The sequence below is a fragment of the Octodon degus genome, unplaced genomic scaffold (assembly GCF_000260255.1).
Source record: "Octodon degus isolate 3935 unplaced genomic scaffold, OctDeg1.0 scaffold00025, whole genome shotgun sequence".
Taxonomy (NCBI): domain Eukaryota; kingdom Metazoa; phylum Chordata; class Mammalia; order Rodentia; family Octodontidae; genus Octodon; species Octodon degus.
In genome coordinates, this window is record NW_004524601.1 from 687,069 (window position 1) to 704,525 (window position 17,457).

Sequence of the window (17,457 nt, forward strand, 5' to 3'; positions counted from 1 at the left end):
GCACGCCAGGAGAGCCTACTGCCCCGACTGGGACGAGAAGGACTGGGCCTGTGGGAGGTGGCGCAGCAGCAGCGGCAGCGGCAGCCGCCGCAAAAGGCGGAGGAGGTCGCACAGCGGCGGCCGCGAGAGCAAGCACTGCAGGTTCGCCTCCTCCACGGCGCCGGGCAGGTGGGTGAGCGGCGGGCGGCGGGCGGCCGGGGAGGGAGCCCCGGGTCCTGGTGGAGCGGCCGCCGCCGCCGCCCTCCGAGCGCCGCGCCCGCGGCTGGGCCGAGCCGGGAGGCTGGGGGCTTCCTAAGCTGCCCCCACACAGGAGGACGGAATTCCGTGGTTCCGCGTGGCGTGAACCGTAGAAAATGAATTCCCTCCCGCAGCTGCTATTTGGAAAGCAGATCTATAAATGAGAAGGATTATCACAGTCGGCGATACATTGACGAGTACAGAAACGACTACTGTGAGGGATTGGATTCTGGGCATCCCCGTGGAGACCATGAAAGCAGATACCAGAACCATAGTAGCAAGTCCTCTGGCAGAAGTGGAAGAAGTAGTTACAAAAGCAAACACAGGACTCAGCACAGCGCTTCTCATCGCCGATCTCATGGGGTATGAGCTATTCAGAAACATTTTGAAAGTTTTATTTCCAATGTGGAGCAGAGAGACTTGTTTATGTTTGAGAAAACTATTTAAGGGAAAGTCATCTCAGTGCTGACTTGATTGTGCTTATGCGTTGGTTAGGAAATTTCTGAAATACAGTAGTGTAGTAGTTTTAATTATTAAATGGGTACTAATTTTTATTCCAGTGAAAAAGCGGTGTAATTTACAGTAATTAGAACTGTTTTGAAAGGGTTTAATGGTAGTTTGAAATGAGTTCATGCCTTCTTACAAAAAGTGGAACAGGCATTCTGTTTTTGTATGATTAGTTAGCACTAACAAAAACATGTTCTCCAAAAAGCATTCTGCAAGAAATTTAAATTTTAATGGTTAGGTATTAATTGGAGATCAATTGAGATGATATGTAACAACGTAAAATTAAATTTCTATGCCAAATGTTTTTTCTTCCCAAAATAAAGCTTCGGTTTTATTTACGGTTTTAATGTTTGTTTTCTTAGATTAGCTGGGAAATATTAATTTGGCCACAGTTTCTTTAACAAGTAAATATTACATCCTACAGTTTTACAACATTAAATTTTAGGACACTAGAAACTTAAAACTATTTCAGTGACTGCTACAATTAAGCATTTTTTTAAAAAAGGAAAACAATGTGTTTATGTTTTGTTGCATTACACTTGAGCATCTTATCTGAAAATCTGTTCCTTGCCATGTCTTTCTCCTGTTAACATAAACTATGTGCCCTGTGAATTTCTGGGGACTGAATTTGAAATTGCTCCTGCCAACCGTTTGTGGCCTGGCGTGTATCCGAATGCCTGAATATCTCCCCGCTGAATGAATTTCGTATTCTGCCCTGAATTCACTCGGGTATATTGATTGGCTGGATGATCTCGGTGCCGCCACTTGCCGTTCCCAGAAGAGCCACCGAAGGAAAAGACCCAGGAGTGTAGAGGATGAGGAGGGCCACCTGGTCTGTCAGAGTGGAGACGTGCTAAGAGCAAGATGTATAGACTATTTTTCAACACTTTTTAACTTTTCAGATAACATAATCTGTATATAGATTAAGATTTCAGGGCTTTGGAGATCTTTTTCTTTCTCTCTTATTTTGTTTTTCTATTTCTTTTGGTGGGGGGGATTATGTTATTTTGTTTTCTTTAGATATTTAATATTTGTTGTACAGAACTTCAGAACAGTAAATCAAGTAATAAATTAGCCTAAGAATGAAATTAGACCTAAAAGTAGTCATGCTTTTTGATGGTGTTGACCAATAAGTAAATATCTAGTGATAAGGGAATTTGTAACATCAACTAGAATAATCTGCATTGATAGATTTTGAATAATAAGCACGTAATTCCACTTCCTAGTATGACTGAGATTTATGTCTCTCTTTTAGATGAAATTGTTGATACTTTAGGTGAAGGAGCTTTTGGAAAAGTTGTGGAGTGCATTGATCATAGAGCGTAAGTTTATTGTGCTGAAATTACACTTGAGTCTTTTGGCTTAGTGGGATTATTTTGGCTTGATTCTAAGAAGTTCCCGGCTGAGGTACTTAGTTGCCTTCGTGTTTTGTAAATAGTGATTATGTTAATGGTATATACAGCTTCTGGGAAGGGGATCCAGTTCAGATCCCTGGTTCAGTGTCTAGTGAAAATAAGTGTATATAGTTCCAGTTTTAGGCTGATAAAATTATTTGAGGAGTCTCATCCACAATTACGGCCTTTGGCTCAGTAGAATAAGTGCTTCCCTGGCAAGCACAAGGGCCTGAGTTGAATCCCTGGTTCCGCAAAAAAAAAAAAAAAAAAATAGTAATCTTGTAGAGAGTAGGGTCCTGCTGTAGTCCAGGCTGGCTCAAACTTGAGATCTGCCAGGACTTACTGGTGCTGGGATTACAGGCTGTCCTGTCATTACCCACCCACCCCCCATCACACTCTCCCATGTTTCTCAGTCTTGGTTTTACATTAGAATTCTTTGGAATTTTGCTTGTCCCAGTTTTTTTCAGTGTGGTTTGTTAGCCTAGGTTAGGTTTTTTTCCTGCGTTTTAGGGAAGGGTCTACGGGGTGTTTAGGGTTTCACAACTAGGTCAGACTCTTAGTGATCCTCCTGTTTACAGGCTCTCAAGAGTTGGGATTACAGGCATGCACCCTGTCCCCAGCACTCAGAGCTCTGAGCTATTTGGCCAGCCGTATTTGTTCACTTTGTTCTTTTGTAACAGGGTCTCATTATGTAATGCAGGCTTGTTTGGAACTCCAGCTGGCCTCAAGCTCAAAGGATCTTCCTGCCTCAGCCTCTTTGAGTCCTGGGGGTTTACAGGCATAAGCCACTCAGTTTTTTTTTTTGTTTGTTTGTTTGTTTGTTTGTTTTAATACTGAGTGTAGGAGCCAGGAAGATGACTCAGTAGAATAAGCGCTTGCCAGGGTGTAAGGGCCTGAGTTCAATCCCTGGTTCCTCAAAAAATAAAGAGATAAATATTGCGTGTGGTGATTTTTTGTTTTTTGGTCTTGGGGAATGAACTTGGGACCCTGCACTTGTCAGGCAGGCACTTATTCTACTGAGCTGTCTCTGGCCCCATACTCAGTCTTGATAGCTCTTCTGCATAAGTTTTGTTGTTTATGTCCAGCAAATTTGGAGTTAAAACTCTTTTCTGTGGCCCACTGAGGAGGCCCTGATTTGATCCTTTTGTGAGCAGCGAAGCTCCCCAAGCAAGCTGAGGCTGGAGGCTGAGACCAGCTCTCTGTGCTTACCAAGGCTGTGTCCAGAGTCTCAGGATCCAGTGGGTGCAGGGATGGCTGGCAGGGACAGGCACGTGGGAGCCACTGCTGTGGTCCTCTTCACCTGGTGTCCAGATGAGAGCCATGGACACTGCTGAAGACCTCAGGGATCATTCTCGGGAGGTTGCCCAGTGAAAGGAGTTGGCACAGCTGCTGTGGTGGTTCCTGGCTATAACCCCAGCATCCCAGGGTTCCCCTCAGTTAGGCCAGCCTGGGATACCTGGGACAGTATCCCCAGGCCCCAGATGAAGAGTACCATCAGCGTTCCATTCAGAGGACTTTTCAGTTCCTTGAGTTGGGTTGTACTGAGGACTTGGGTGTGCTTGCTCCACCTAAGAAATCAATTCTCAGCTTAGAGCGATAGAAAATGCATTCTAAAAAAAAAGTGAATGTCACATTTATTGTATTTTAACTTGGACTTATTTTAACAGGGGAGGTAGACACGTGGCAGTGAAAATAGTTAAAAATGTGGATAGATACTGTGAAGCTGCTCGCTCAGAAATCCAGGTTCTGGAACACTTAAATGCAACGGATCCCAGCAGTACTTTGTGAGTGTCAGAGGGGAACTTGGGCGGGTGGGTGGGGCTGGAGGTTTGCGCTGCCCAGGGCTGCTGCACTTGCTCATTTCTTGTGTCCGTAGCCGCTGTGTCCAGATGTTGGAGTGGTTTGAGCATCATGGTCACGTTTGCATTGTGTTTGAACTGCTGGGGCTCAGTACTTATGACTTCATTAAGGAAAATGGATTTTTACCCTTCCGCCTAGATCACATCAGGAAAATGGCTTATCAGATATGCAAGTCTGTGAACTGTAAGTCCTTGGCATCACTTTCCAGAACTGACCAGGATAGCAATCCAAGAGCAGTTGTGACCTCAGAGTGGGATTGGGGATGTAGCTCTGAGCTGGGCTGTACTTAATAGGTGCCAGTTCCAAGGTCCCTGCATGAGGACCCCCCTCCCCCTGTAATACTGAGGTGAAGGGGAGGGGAAGAGATTTTAATCCACATGAAATGCTGCTGACCACTGCTGGGCCCGTGGGAAGGCCTCGGAGGCTGGAGGGGTGGGTATTTTCATATTGCAACAACTTTTTCTGTTTTTTTTTCTCAGTTTTGCATAGTAATAAATTGACTCACACAGACTTAAAGCCTGAAAACATACTGTTTGTGCAGTCTGACTATACAGAGGCGTATAATCCCAAAATGGTAAGTCTACTACTTGAGTTTCATGGCTTCAATAATGTTTTTCTCTTTCGTCTTCATGATTGATTGATTATGATTTTCAGAAGCGTGATGAGCGCACCTTAATAAACCCAGACATCAAAGTTGTAGACTTTGGAAGTGCAACCTACGATGACGAGCACCACAGCACGCTGGTGTCCACACGGCACTACAGAGCTCCTGAGGTGATTTTAGGTTAGTCGTTGCTGCTTGCACTTTGGGAGGCTGGTTGTTGACTAAGGCAGGCTCTAAGCTTGTTTATAGTTTCACTTTATTTTTAGGATCTTCCCTGCCCCCCAAACCGGGGCTTGAACTCCAGCCCTTGTGCTTGCCAGGCAGGCACTTCAAAACTCTACTGAGCCATCTCCCTGGCCCTTCTTTTTTTTCAATTTATTTTTTATTGGGAAACAGATACGAATGAGATAGTTTCAAAGCTGATTAATAAGGCAGTTTCAATAACCAATACATTGTGCATTGGTTGATTACATTGTATCTTCTCAGTGGTTACCCATAGTACAAGAAGCAGACAAGATATCCTGTCCAAACACTATTAGTACACATCTTCCTTCTCATTGAATTAAGCGAAAGTAGCTGCATATCTATCCTATTTTGTATATACAAATACAAAATGTTCTTTCCTTTGTATATTCTTGTCAGAGGGGGGTATTCTGTTGGCATCTAAATACTATAGGTTCTTGAATTCAGCAAAATAATCCAAACTTACTTTTTTGAGACAAGGTCTCACTGGTGTAGTCTCAAGTTCCACTGTGTAGCCCAGGCTGGCCTCAACTCACAATAATGCTCCTGCTTCAGCCTCCTGAGTGCTGGGATTACAAGCATGTTCTACCATATGGCTGGTTGTAAGATTTAAGAAATATTTTCTATTGAAAGGATCAGTATTGGGCTGGAGAGATGGCCCAGTGGTCTAAAGCACCTACTTGGAACAAGCTTGGCAAAGCACAGGGACCGCGGTTCAATCCCCCAGCACCACATGCCAGCCAGCCCTGCCTCTGGTGGGCTGAGTTGGCCACACGCGCGGGCGCGCGCGCGCACACACACACACATGCTATAAATAAATGTTAAAAAAAATAAAAGAAAGGCTATTTAAAAAAAGGATCAGTATTAATATAGTTAGGATTCGGGGTTATTCTGGTTAACTGGGTGTTTGAGCAAGTGGCTTAACCTTTCTCGATTGTTGCACGGTTGTGGTTGTCAGGGTGGGGTTGTGATCTGACGACCTATGTTGAGTGGACACAGCGCAGTATGCTCAGCCCAGCAGACTTCACATTGGACTGGTGTGTGTATACAGCTGATTCCTAGGAACTTGGACAGTGCAGTGGTGCGGGGAGCAGATTGCACTAGGGTGGTGGAATTGCCGCAGCTTGCACAGCATACTGGCCCTCAGCAGCCTCGATGCTGCCTGCTGCAGGCCCTGGGCTTCTCATCCTGGGCAGGTGCTTGAGCCCTGACCTGTACCAGCCAAACGTGGCAAATAGAGAACACTGTAACAAGTACAGTAAATGTGTAATGCAGTTAGCTACTGAGGGAGTGCTTGTAGGTGTGCAGTTGAACGTTTGTGTTAGAACTGTATTAGTTACTCTTTTCTCGTTGCTGGGACAAATAACCGACACTCAAAATGAGGAAAGGACAGGTTTATTTAGCTCACAGTCACTGAAGGTTTCAAGACACTGGAGGAGAGGCTGGGGCACTGCCATGTCCAGGATGACCCTCCACACCTCTGAGAAAGCACAGGCTGGCCAGCCAGTTCAGCGGGCTCTGCCCTGGCCCTCTGGCCCTGCTCCTCAAACCTTCTGACCCATAATTTACATGAGGCTTTACAGGGACAACTAGACACAAACTGGCAGTGCATCACAGAGCCTGCTAGGGAGGTGCGAGGTCATAAGTTTGTTTCCTGGCACAGACAAGAGCTGGCAGTGCAGACTTGACACCAGAAGTGGCATAGACACGAGTGATGGAGTGCGCCTGGAATCAGTAGGATGGGGGTTTTCTTTATGCCTTTGCCTGCCTTTGGACAGTGCCTATGTGTGAGTCCTCAGAGCGTAACTGTCAGTGCACGTCACATCCCTGTGTGAACCATCATGCAGCGAAACCCAGTTCCACAACCCCCAGTCCCACAGGTCTTGAGTGGACAGTCAAAACTGGATGGCTCCCAACCCCTAGTGCTGGTGTGACTGTAGTCCTGCCTGTATTGAGTGATTTCCTTAGGCTCTTTCCAGATGGTCATTTTCAGCAGTGTTCCAAAGTAGCTTGCTTTTTTGGCGGAACCGGGGATTGAGCTCAGGCCCTTGCGCTTGCCAGGGAAGCGCTTATTCCACTGAGCCATCTCCCCAGCCCCAGCTTTCATTATTTTTAAGAAACATCGAGTACTTTCTCCTAATACTGTTTGTTCTCTGCAGCCTTAGGGTGGGCGCAGCCGTGCGACGTCTGGAGCATAGGATGCATTCTCATCGAGTACTACCTGGGGTTTACAGTGTTTCCTGTGAGTGTCTGCTGTGTGGCTTGGCTCGTGGACATGACTGGTAATAGTGCATGTACTTCAGAGACAGGGTCTTATTAGCCTTCTGCCTCTCCTGCATGTTAGAAACAGGCTTGGACCTCCATACCCAGCTATATTTTGTGTTATTTTAAAACAAGTATGTTAGGAACAGCTGTGTTTCCATTTAGTGAAATCATTGGTAAAATTATTCAGGTTTGGGGGCCTTAAAGCGCAGGTCTTTAAGTGGCTGCTTCAACAAAACGGGCTCAGGTTGCCATGGTTCAATCCCCAGAACTCAAGCCAGCCAAACCTGCCCTGAAGACATTCTGAGCCAGCCTCCCCCCCCAAAAAAAAAAAAAAATTATTCAGGTTTGAGATTAATTTGTCAACAATAGTGGCTGTCATCTGGATTAGAAAGTGATTGTTGGTAACAGATGGAAAGGATGCACAGTACGTTGTCAGATTAAAAAGTGGGTTTTTATTTCAGACACATGATAGTAAGGAGCACTTAGCAATGATGGAAAGGATTCTTGGACCTCTCCCAAAACATATGATACAGAAAACCAGGTAAGCTTTCCCTAAGCCTTACTACCACGTGGCTCTGTGCTGGGGTTTAATTGTCGACATCATAAACATAAATGGACATGGACTTGTTTTTAGGAAACGTAAATATTTCCATCATGATCGCTTAGACTGGGATGAGCACAGTTCTGCTGGCAGATACGTCTCACGGCGCTGCAAGCCCCTGAAGGTGAGTGAGTGCCTGACGCCCTGCCCCAGGCCTTGACTTTTCTCTTGGCTTGGGTTTCTTTGTGGCTGAAGAATGAACCCAGGGACTTGTGCTCCACCCCCATGCACTTCTGTATGTATAATGGGAAAAATGCTTGATTTTTTTTCTCCCCCCCCTCCAGGAATTTATGCTGTCTCAGGATGCTGAACATGAGCTTCTTTTTGATCTCATTCAGAAGATGTTGGAGTATGATCCAGCGAAAAGAATTACTCTCAAAGAGGCCTTAAAGCATCCTTTCTTTTATCCACTTAAAAAAAATGTCTAGGGCCAAGGAGATGGCTCAGTAGAATAAGCACTTGCCTGGCAAGTGCAAGGGCCTGAGTTCAATCCCTGGTTCCAGGAAAAAAAAAAAAAAAGTCTAATTGTTCTCGTGCAGAGATAATGACAGACTGTATCAGTCTAGTTTTAAATACTAAGTTATTTCATACAGCTTTCTAAATTTCCTACATTTTTGTATTGGCAATGTTTATGTTTGGATAATTAAGCACCTAGCTAAGTAAAGTAGGGAATATCTTTCAGCAATTACAGGACGATGTATTGAGAATAAACTTTGTGCTTAGGAATATTTGAGTCCATACAATATACATTTATTTTGGGCAGTTTTCCTCTCACCTCTGAGGTTTGGGTGTGTTTATTTGTGACAGGGTGGTCTCTCGTTCACATTGGCCTTGAACTCTGATCCAAGTTGATCTTGAACTCGGATTCTTGGTGGTCCACCTCAAGTCTGAAATTGTAAGAGACTAAAAATTGGGACCTATGTCTGCCATCTAGAGTTTCTGCATGTAAAGCCAGGACCAGAGATATAACTCGGTGGCACAGCACTTGCCTGGCAAGCTCAGAGTCCTGAGTTCAGTTTCCAGTACCCCCCAAAAAAGCCAGGCTTGGTGCTACAAGCCAGCTTTTTAAAAGAAGATCATAAGTTCCACTCGCCCTGGCACCAAGTGTCACTGAGATCCTAGAGATTGTAGTACAAGGCCCTACTGACTATGGAGGACCCCGGCAACCTCGCTAGCATTTGTTGGGCTGCAGGAGGCCTGGTGATGTCACAGCAGGGTTGGCTGCGTGGGTCGCCCCAGGTGTTGTGGCCAAGGATGTGCCCTGGTCATATGTAGAACAATGGTTTCTCCACTAAGATGGTTATGCAGCCCACCAGGTGTGGTGCTGTTCCTACACCAGCATATCAGGACAGGACAAAGTGCTACAGTTCCTTATTTGCCTTGAAATGAAACGGACTAATAAGCCTCAGCTTGACAGGAACAGGCAGTCATGTGGAGGGTCTGTGCTAGGGCATCCAGTCATGTCATGCAGTGGGGCCTGGAGTCTCAGAGGGCGTGGTAAGGTGCACTGCAAAGGAAGCAGGCCCAGAGCTGCCCACATGGTACCTCCACAGCCACCAAGTAAGGCGAGGCCTGCAAGGCTAAGGAATGCACATCCAGCCCCGCACTGGCAGACAACTTTCTTAAAACATTGAACCCCAAATCCTCCAGCAGCCTCAGGCTTGTGTCCCCAGGCTCTTGCTATTTTAATGTTGGTTCTTTGTCTCCCAACGAGGCTTTGTCCTTGTCACTTGTCACGTGAGCAGACGGCATCCTTCCCATACACCTCATCCCACAGAGCTGTTTTGCTCCATGCTGCAGCCACTGCCCAGGTGCTCAGCATGTGGTGTCACTGGCCTCAAGTGGCAGAGTGGGCTCCGGTGTGGAGGCTCTGGACCCTGCCCGTGCAGGCCAGGCTGCAGGTACTCCAGGCCCACTACTTCGCTGCTGTTGGGGTTTCACTTGCAGAGGACTGGGCTTCCTCAAAGGACAGCAACCGGACTTTGGGTGAGGCCAGCAGCCTCACTGCAGGCCAGGCAGGGCAGGTGTGGCTCTTGCAGGCATGCCACACCGGTGAGCCCATAGGCAAGATAGGGCTGATTTTCAAGTCTAACTAGAAAGTGTCCGTGTTTCCTGAGCTGCTTGTGCTCAATCAGCTTAAATGTGTTTTTGTCAGGTTTGGGAATTTTTAGGTACAGCTTCACATGCTCTTTCAGCCTTGCTTTTCCTTTCCTCCTGGGGACATGGTGATGTGCCTGGCTTGTGCATCTGTAAAAGCTCCTGGTCTCTTCCAGCCCAGCCTGAAACTTAGCTGAAAGTCCCTGCCTCAGAAAGTAAGAACCAAGGGGCAGGATACAGGGCAGTGTAAAGGCCCTGGTCACTCAGCCTGGCCTGGCACCTGGCCCACCGGGTTGAAGAGGGTGAAATGTTGAGGCCATAGCTGGGTGGTGCAGCTATGCCCATCTTACCCAGCACTGAGGTCTGGGGTTTTCCCCTGTCCCTTTTCTTTGCTATTTTTTGATTCTAAACTTTACATCTGGCTCTTTGTCCATTTCCTTTTTCATTTTTTGAGATAGGTGCTCTCTGTAGTTTAGGGTGGCCTTGAACTCAACAGTTCTGCCTCAGCCTCCTGAGTGCTGGGATTGCAGGTGTGTGCCACAACTCACCTCTCATTTCCTCAAACCCTCTACTTCCTCATTATCAGCTGTATTCATCACTGCCCATGACAGCGCTTCAAGGCTGCTTGAGACTCACTGCTGGGTAATTGGTCTTGGTGCTGGTGTCTGCTGCAAATGGGGTTTGCATCTGGGGGCTTTCAAGTTTATCTAACAGGCAGCTGGGCAAGACCAGGGGCTCCCAGCTTCTAGCCACCTGTGCCACAACCAGTGAAATGGCAGTGTCCACTTTGCAGGAAGGCGGGTGACTTACTGTCACGGGCTGTGTTGATGGGTGGTGGGCGGCAGGCAGCAGGGCTGGGTGCCAGGAGCACCCCCACCTCACCCCAGCTTTCTGTCTTACTGAGATCAGTTGGCCTTATTCATTTTGCCTTCCTGAGGTAGGGCCTTCATGCTGTGCTATATCCCCAGCCCTTTATTTTTTGAGATAGGGTCTGCTAGGTTGTCCAGGTTGGCTCCTACGAACCTCCTGCCTCAGTCTCCTGGAATGCTAGGGCTCGTGGGCACCGATGGACCTGGCCCCATGTAGAGATCCATTGGTCTCACTGTGGATGGGTTTTACCCAGGGAGAAACGGCGGCAGGATGAGAAAGAGACACGAAGACAAAGCTGGGCTATGGTCTGCCTGATGTGCAAGACTAACGCCTTCTACAACAAAACTTACATTTATACCTGTGCAAAGCTTGTAACACGTGACAGAGTGGCCTAGCAACTAATAGCTGACCTTAACCAAACTAAGGATGTTTTATCTCAGGAATAAGGTAGCTTGTTTGCTTTAGGCACTGAGGCCCAGTCCCACCTACACACATTTGATCAATTTCCTAGCTTCCTGCAGCTCCCAACATAGCCCCCTCTTTCATATTGTTTTGTCAGAGATGGGTGTTCCATTGCAGTTAGAGAAGCTGTATTTGGAGAAGTCTTTATTTTTTGTGGTGGAGAAATCTTTAAAGGACCTTTTCATACTTGATGATAGCCCAAAGATCATAGGTACTCAAATTCTGCAGTATAACTCTATATAGTCCATAATAGTAGTGAGTCAGCACGGTTGGTAATTGTCAGAAGTTGTTGACTTGAACCTTTTAAAGCTTTGCATATTAATATCACATTACTTTTATACCTCATGGTTACACTTTCCTGATGGATGGTTAAGACCAAGTTAAAGCAAGACCTATATAACTAAAAACATAACTTTTGCTATCTGACAAGGTCAGTCATATCTCCTCAGGATTTACCCTGGAGCCATCCATGTACAGTATCTTGCGGATCTTCTATCAGGGTCAGCCGTCTGGATGAGTCACGGCCATTGCTTGACCAGGTTGCTGTCTGTGAAAGCCTAAGAAATTTTTTTTCTCTAGGAGACTCCTTAGGCACACTATATATATATTGTTGTAGCTCAAAAATTAGATGACAACGAGGCGAGTCCAAAAGTTAAAAGAAGTGTTTTATTTTAGCTGGTACCCAGTGGTGGTCTCTATGCAAGGTGCAAAGAGGCACACCAGGCATTAACAAGGTGCAGTATTTAAGCTTGAAAACCACGAAAATGGAAGGGGTGGAGAGGAAGAAGTGGCAGGGTCACTAGTTCATTAGGTGGTCTTATTGAGTGGGGTGCTGGAATCAGCAATCATGGGGTACGGCGAGTCATTAGTTCATGGGGGTTCTGTTGGGTGGAGGTGCTGAATTGGCAGTTATAGATCACTGAGATAAGGTTTGGGGAACAGATACAAGACTTGAGTCACAGGGGTGAGGAATTGGAGGAATTGGGAGGGGTCGGTGCATACAGAACAGGAACTCGGCGAGGTTAGAAGGGCAACAAAATGGAGTCAGTTTTGACAGGGTACTACATTCCCCACTGATTTTAAGCGGGTGAATCAAATCACTAGTTCTGGGAACAATGGCAATATATCTCATAGCAGCTAACGTGGTTTACTAAGACGGCACATTGATCAGGTTAGGGGTTATCATTGTAACATTAACAGCAGAGTTTGAGTAGGCAGTATGGCTTTAAATCTGGAGGAGGCAAAGCCAAAGAAACAATTATCTCAACAGAATAATCTTTTATGGGGCTGGAGAGATGGCTCAGTGGTCTAAAGCACCTACTTGAAACAAGCTTGGCAAAGCACAGGGACCGCGGTTCGATCCCCAGCACCACATGCCAGCCAGCCCCGCCCCCTGGTGGGCTGAGCTGGCCACACACACACACACAATAAATAAATGTAATAAATAAAAATAAATATTAAAAAAAAAAAAAGAATAATCTTTTATGGCCACCGGATATGTCTCAAACTGGCCTATTTGTTTTACTTATGATTATTTTAAAATTTGAGATACGACAATCAGATTAATATCTTACTTATTATTATTGTTAATGTTCCAAGCAATCTAAGTACAGAAATATGTGGGACTGTACTGAAATTACTGTGACATAGGAAACAACCAATAGCATGGCCAAATAGTTTAAGGCTGACGTTAGAGTGGTCAGGAGTAGGCTCGGGAAACACTTCTCCATGGTTGTTGCAGGTGGCGATGCTGAGCTGCTAGAAGTATTGGTGGACAGGAGGCAGGGACGCCAGAGCGGTGGACTCTCAGAGCTGTTAGAAGTACTCTTGGTGGGTTTTTATTTTTCTGGTGGAATCCCCACTTCCTACATGACAGGAGGCCTGGGAACCCCGTGGGACCATATGTAGAGGCCACAGGCGTTACATATGGGCTCATTTTTGGCGTTGCGGCGCCAGAACGAGGTGGTGTTTGTCTGGCATTTGGCGCAGGACAGGTCCATTCAGGCGAGTTGTTTGTACCGCAGCTTGATGGGGAGCTGGCTGCGGATGAGGGGCCAGTTGACGCCTCTAAGCTTGTGGTAGAGGCTGCAAGCATTGCATAGGTAGTGTCCTGTTTTGTCACACCGCCATTGTGGCGTGGACGTGTGGCCCCACAGTTGACACACTTTTTGTTCATCTGTTGGCTGTAGCAAGTCAATGGCTGTGGGGTTTTAAGACGCGTTGGATGGGGGCTGGTGAGATGGCTCAGTGGTCTAAAGTACCTACTTAGAACAAGCTTAGCAAAGCACAGGGACCATGGTTCAATCCCCCAGCACTGCATATTAGCCAGCCCCGCCCCCACACACACGCACCACACACACAAATAAAATAAATTAAAAAAAAAAAAAAAAAAAAAGACCTGTTGGATGGAAACGAGCACCGGCTGGAGGGCCTGGAGGGACTTAATGAGATCTTGGTTAGCAATCTCAGCAATTTTTATTAAGCGAAGCAAAAGTGGAGGAGGTCTCCCAGACATCGTTTTGAAAGGGAAAGTTTTAGAGATAAAGGGGACATTTGGCCCTTAGACGGGCACAAGGAAGGAGACTCACCCAGCTTTTGCCAGTTTGAAAGAGAGTTTATCCAAAATGGATTTCAGAGTCTGGTTTATCTTTTTATTTGGCCTGAGCTCTGAAGCCAATAGGCACAGTGAAGCTTTTTTTTTTTTTAATTTTTATTTATTTATGTGTGTGTGTGTGTGTGTGTGTGTGTGTGGCCAGCTCGGCCCACCAGGGGGCGGGGCTGGCTGGCATGTGGTGCTGGGGGATTGAACCGTGGTCTCTGTGCTTTGCTAAGCTTTTTCTAAGTAGGTGCTTTAGATCACTGAGCCATCTCACCAGCCCCACAGTGAAGCTTTTAATCAATTTGGAGAGTTTGGGCAAATTTTTTAGTAACTTGGGCTATGAAAGCCAGACTGTTGTTTTTTTTTTTTTTTTTTTGCGGAACCGGGAATTGAACTCAGACCCTTGTGCTTGCCAGGCAAGCACTTATTCTACTGAGCCATCTCCCCGGCCCAGGACCCCACTGATTTTAAAGCAGGCTTTTAGGTTGTAATATTATTCAGGTAGTTTTGAGGTCTGGTGGTTCCCAGTGGGCAGTTTTTATCTTTTAAAACTGTGGTCATGGGGGCCTGGCTCTAGCTCAGTCCTTTCAGTGGCTGCTTCCACAAAGCTGTCAGCCTCAGCTTATTCTAGTTCGATCCCCACAACCCTCCAGCCAGCCAAAAGTGCCCTGAAGGCATTCCAGGAGAAAAAAAAAAAAAAAATCCTTATGGGCTGGTGAGATGGTGCAGTGGTCTAAAGCACCTACTTGGAACAAGCTTGGCAAAGCACAAGGACTGCGGTTCGATCCCCCAGCACCACATGCCAGCCAGCCCCGCCCCCTGGTGGGCTGAGCTGGCCACACACACACACACACACACACTAAATAAATAATTTAAAAAAAAATTAAAAAAAATAAAACTGCGGTCACCTGGTCTTTTAATTTTGTCTTTTTGAGGATTTAGCCCTGTCTGACTGTTTGTAATGTTTTTATCTAACTTGGCTGTCTGTAGTATTATTTTTGAAGAAGTAACCCGGACTGCCATGAGGGAGGATGGGCGATGACCGCTCTGGCTGCTTCACGCTGGAATGGGTCGCAGTTGTTGACTGGCACTCAGAGATACCCCTCAAAGGTTTTTACCTAAAGGCCCTTAATAGACATTAGATAATTTTATCTTATTATTTAATATAGTTACATTTGACTCATGGAATATTTAAATTACCTAGGTGATCTGTCTTGAAATATATAGCACTCAGACCAATCTGACCCAAAATAAAACATCAGCTTGATCTGACTGAATACCGTACACCCCATGTTTATTTTGTGTCTTATAATTTTATTTTGTATTCTTTTTATTATGAAACACCTTTGACTTAGACAAATTTTTTGTAAACCCTTTTTTTTTTTTTTTTTTGCAGAACCGGGGATTGAACTCAGGCCCTTGCGCTTGCCAGGGAAGCACTTATTCCACTGAGCCACCTCCCCAGCCCCATGTAAAACCCTTTTTATTTCTATAACTTGTGTTAGAAATCTGGGGCTCACTGAGCAACATATAATCTTTTGGTTTTAGATTTTACCTGTATGATTATCTGGGTTTTGGTATCTTTTAGAAATAACATCACCTGAGAGACCAGAACACACACAATATGTTATATATATGTTTTAATCTCTCAGGTAACTCATCACCTCCAATAGGCTCAGGATGTTATCTATATGTGAATAATATAATTATAGTTACAATAAGATGACAATGACTGGAATGAAGATTAGGGTTGGAGAAAGACAAAAAGACTTGTGCCAATATCCAGCAATGGGCTGGGGTTTTTTGTTGTTGTTGTTGTTTTTTTTATAGTCATGATTACTCAGGGCCCCTCCGTGGAGATGACAGGCAGAGATAACAGTTCGGCCAGAGGGAGGAGGCAGGCCCAGCACCCTTTAGTTTTATTAGACCACCTGGGAAGCTGAGTCAGCCTGGGACCTCCGCCTCAGAGTGCAGTCTCACCTTTAGTGGCTGCCTTGGCAGTCAGGGCATGGCTTATGGGCCTCTTAAGGTAGTCCCTCTTATGATGGGCTGATTTTGTAGCAGATGAGCCTTATTGTCGTTGGGATCTTTTTGGAGCCCGGAGAATCAGACTTAGGATCTATTTTGAGGCCACCACAAGGGTAGTCATTTTTGGTCTTTTTGCTCTTTCTCCCTGGTCCTTTTTTTGTTTTGTTTTGTTTTGATCATATCAAAATATCAAGTGAGTTGTCTGGAGCTTAATCTTTGAAGCTGACCAAGCAGTGAACCCACCTGCAAGACAGATGACTTGACAGATAAGTTCACCACATAGTCAGCCCAAAGCAGTCTGTCCCTTATTGAATTAGTATCTTAAAAATATCTCTTAAGGGTGTTTATCTTTTTAGAATTATTAATTTCTGTTTTGTTTATAATATTTTGTCTAATTTGGCTGAGTTAAACAGAGTGGGTTGCATCCGAATTTACTAGAAAGTCAACAGGTTGGCTCTTCCATGGTTAAGGTTAGCTGGGGCTCTTGGGGACTGCTAGAGCTTTGATCGATCTCCCTATGGGGAGTCCAGTAGAGCTTTAGTTTTTTTTTTCCCAGTTTTTGATCATTAACTTAATGCAGTCAGTTTTCCAGTGTCCCATTCTTTTACAGTAGGCACATTGGAGTGTTTTTTTTTTTTTTTTAATTAATTTATTTATTTGTGTGTGTGTGTGGCCAGCTCAGCCCACCAGAGGGCAGGGCTGGCTGGCATGTGGTGCTGGGGGATTGAACCGCGCTCTCTGTGCTTTGCTAAGCTTGTTCTAAGTAGGTGCTTTAGACCACTGAGCCATCTCACCAGCCCCCCATTGGAGTGTTTTAATAGGGTTTTTTTTTATTGGTTGGCCTGTTTTTGGTAGTTAGGCAATCAAGTCTCTTGTTATCTACATCATCATTGGAATTATGTTGATCAAAAACCTTTTGAGCTATCTCCGTGAGCTGACTAAGGGGCATTTTTTCAAAATCCTCTATTTCTTGCAATTTTAGTCTTATGTCAGGGGCCAACTGTGCCACGAACGCATTTTTTATGGCTCATGCATTTTCAGGTGCCTCCGGATCTATTGGAGTATAGATACGGTAGGCCTCTAGAAGTTTTTCCAAATCAGTAGGGGACTCGGTGGCCAATTGTCTTACTTCTGATACCTTGGACAGGTTGAAAGGCTTCCAGGCTGCTGCCTTCAGGGCTCCCAGAAGCAACTGGCGGTATCTGTTGAGAGCCTCCTTACCTTGTTCAGTGTTGGGGTCCCAATTGGGACGTGAGGGGAAAAACAACATCTTGGTGGTCGATGTCTGTGGTTGGTGTCCCGTCAGGTTCGAGTACTGCCTCATGGGCAGCTGAGCATATGCAGTCTTGTTCCTCGGAGGTGAAGAGAGTCTGCAGGAGTTGCTGGCAATCATCCCAGTTGGGGTAATGGATATTCATAATTTTAAGAAGGCCTATAAATGGCAGCTGTTTTAAGAATATTGGCAGAGTAATCATTGTTTATCCAAATTTTATAAGGAATCTCTCAAAAGCCCGAACAAGATTTTAAGCATTTTACAATAAAAACCTTAAGGGGCTGGTGAGATGGCTCAGTGGTCTAAAGCACCTACTTAGAACAAGCTAAGATAAGCAAAGCACAGGGACCACGGTTCAATCCCCCAGCACCACATGCCAGCCACCCCCGCCCCCTGCTGGGCTGAGCTGGCCACACA

The 17,457-nt window shown here is 45.6% G+C and overlaps 1 protein-coding gene across 2 annotated transcripts; it reads left to right on the plus strand.

Moving 5' to 3' along the window:
• The first annotated feature begins 577 nt into the window (after positions 1-577).
• Positions 578-9,210, plus strand: Clk1 (CDC like kinase 1). Of its 2 annotated transcripts, XM_023712353.1 has the most exons (10): positions 578-600; positions 2,000-2,066; positions 3,806-3,922; positions 4,015-4,181; positions 4,478-4,572; positions 4,653-4,782; positions 7,005-7,087; positions 7,572-7,651; positions 7,745-7,835; positions 7,996-9,210. In XM_023712353.1, exons 4-10 carry the CDS (start codon positions 4,028-4,030, stop codon positions 8,137-8,139), a joined length of 777 nt encoding a protein of 258 aa, XP_023568121.1. In that variant the 5' UTR covers positions 578-600; positions 2,000-2,066; positions 3,806-3,922; positions 4,015-4,027; the 3' UTR covers positions 8,140-9,210. The 2 variants fall into 2 exon arrangements, with proteins under 2 accessions (XP_023568121.1, XP_023568120.1); XM_023712352.1 differs by lacking the exon at positions 578-600 and having other exon boundaries at positions 1,617-2,066; positions 7,996-9,209.
• Positions 9,211-17,457: the final 8,247 nt, after the last annotated feature.

What these genes read in the sequence shown, in the direction of transcription:
- Clk1 (XM_023712352.1), top strand. Translation starts at nt 1,972, where the DNA reads ATGACTGAGATTTATGTCTCTCTTTTAGATGAAATTGTTGATACTTTA. An exon ending in ACGGATCCCAGCAGTACTTT is followed by an intron (nt 3,923 to 4,014) that starts GTGAGTGTCAGA and finishes TTGTGTCCGTAG; the next exon opens with CCGCTGTGTCCAGATGTTGG. An exon ending in CATATGATACAGAAAACCAG is followed by an intron (nt 7,652 to 7,744) that starts GTAAGCTTTCCC and finishes ACTTGTTTTTAG; the next exon opens with GAAACGTAAATATTTCCATC.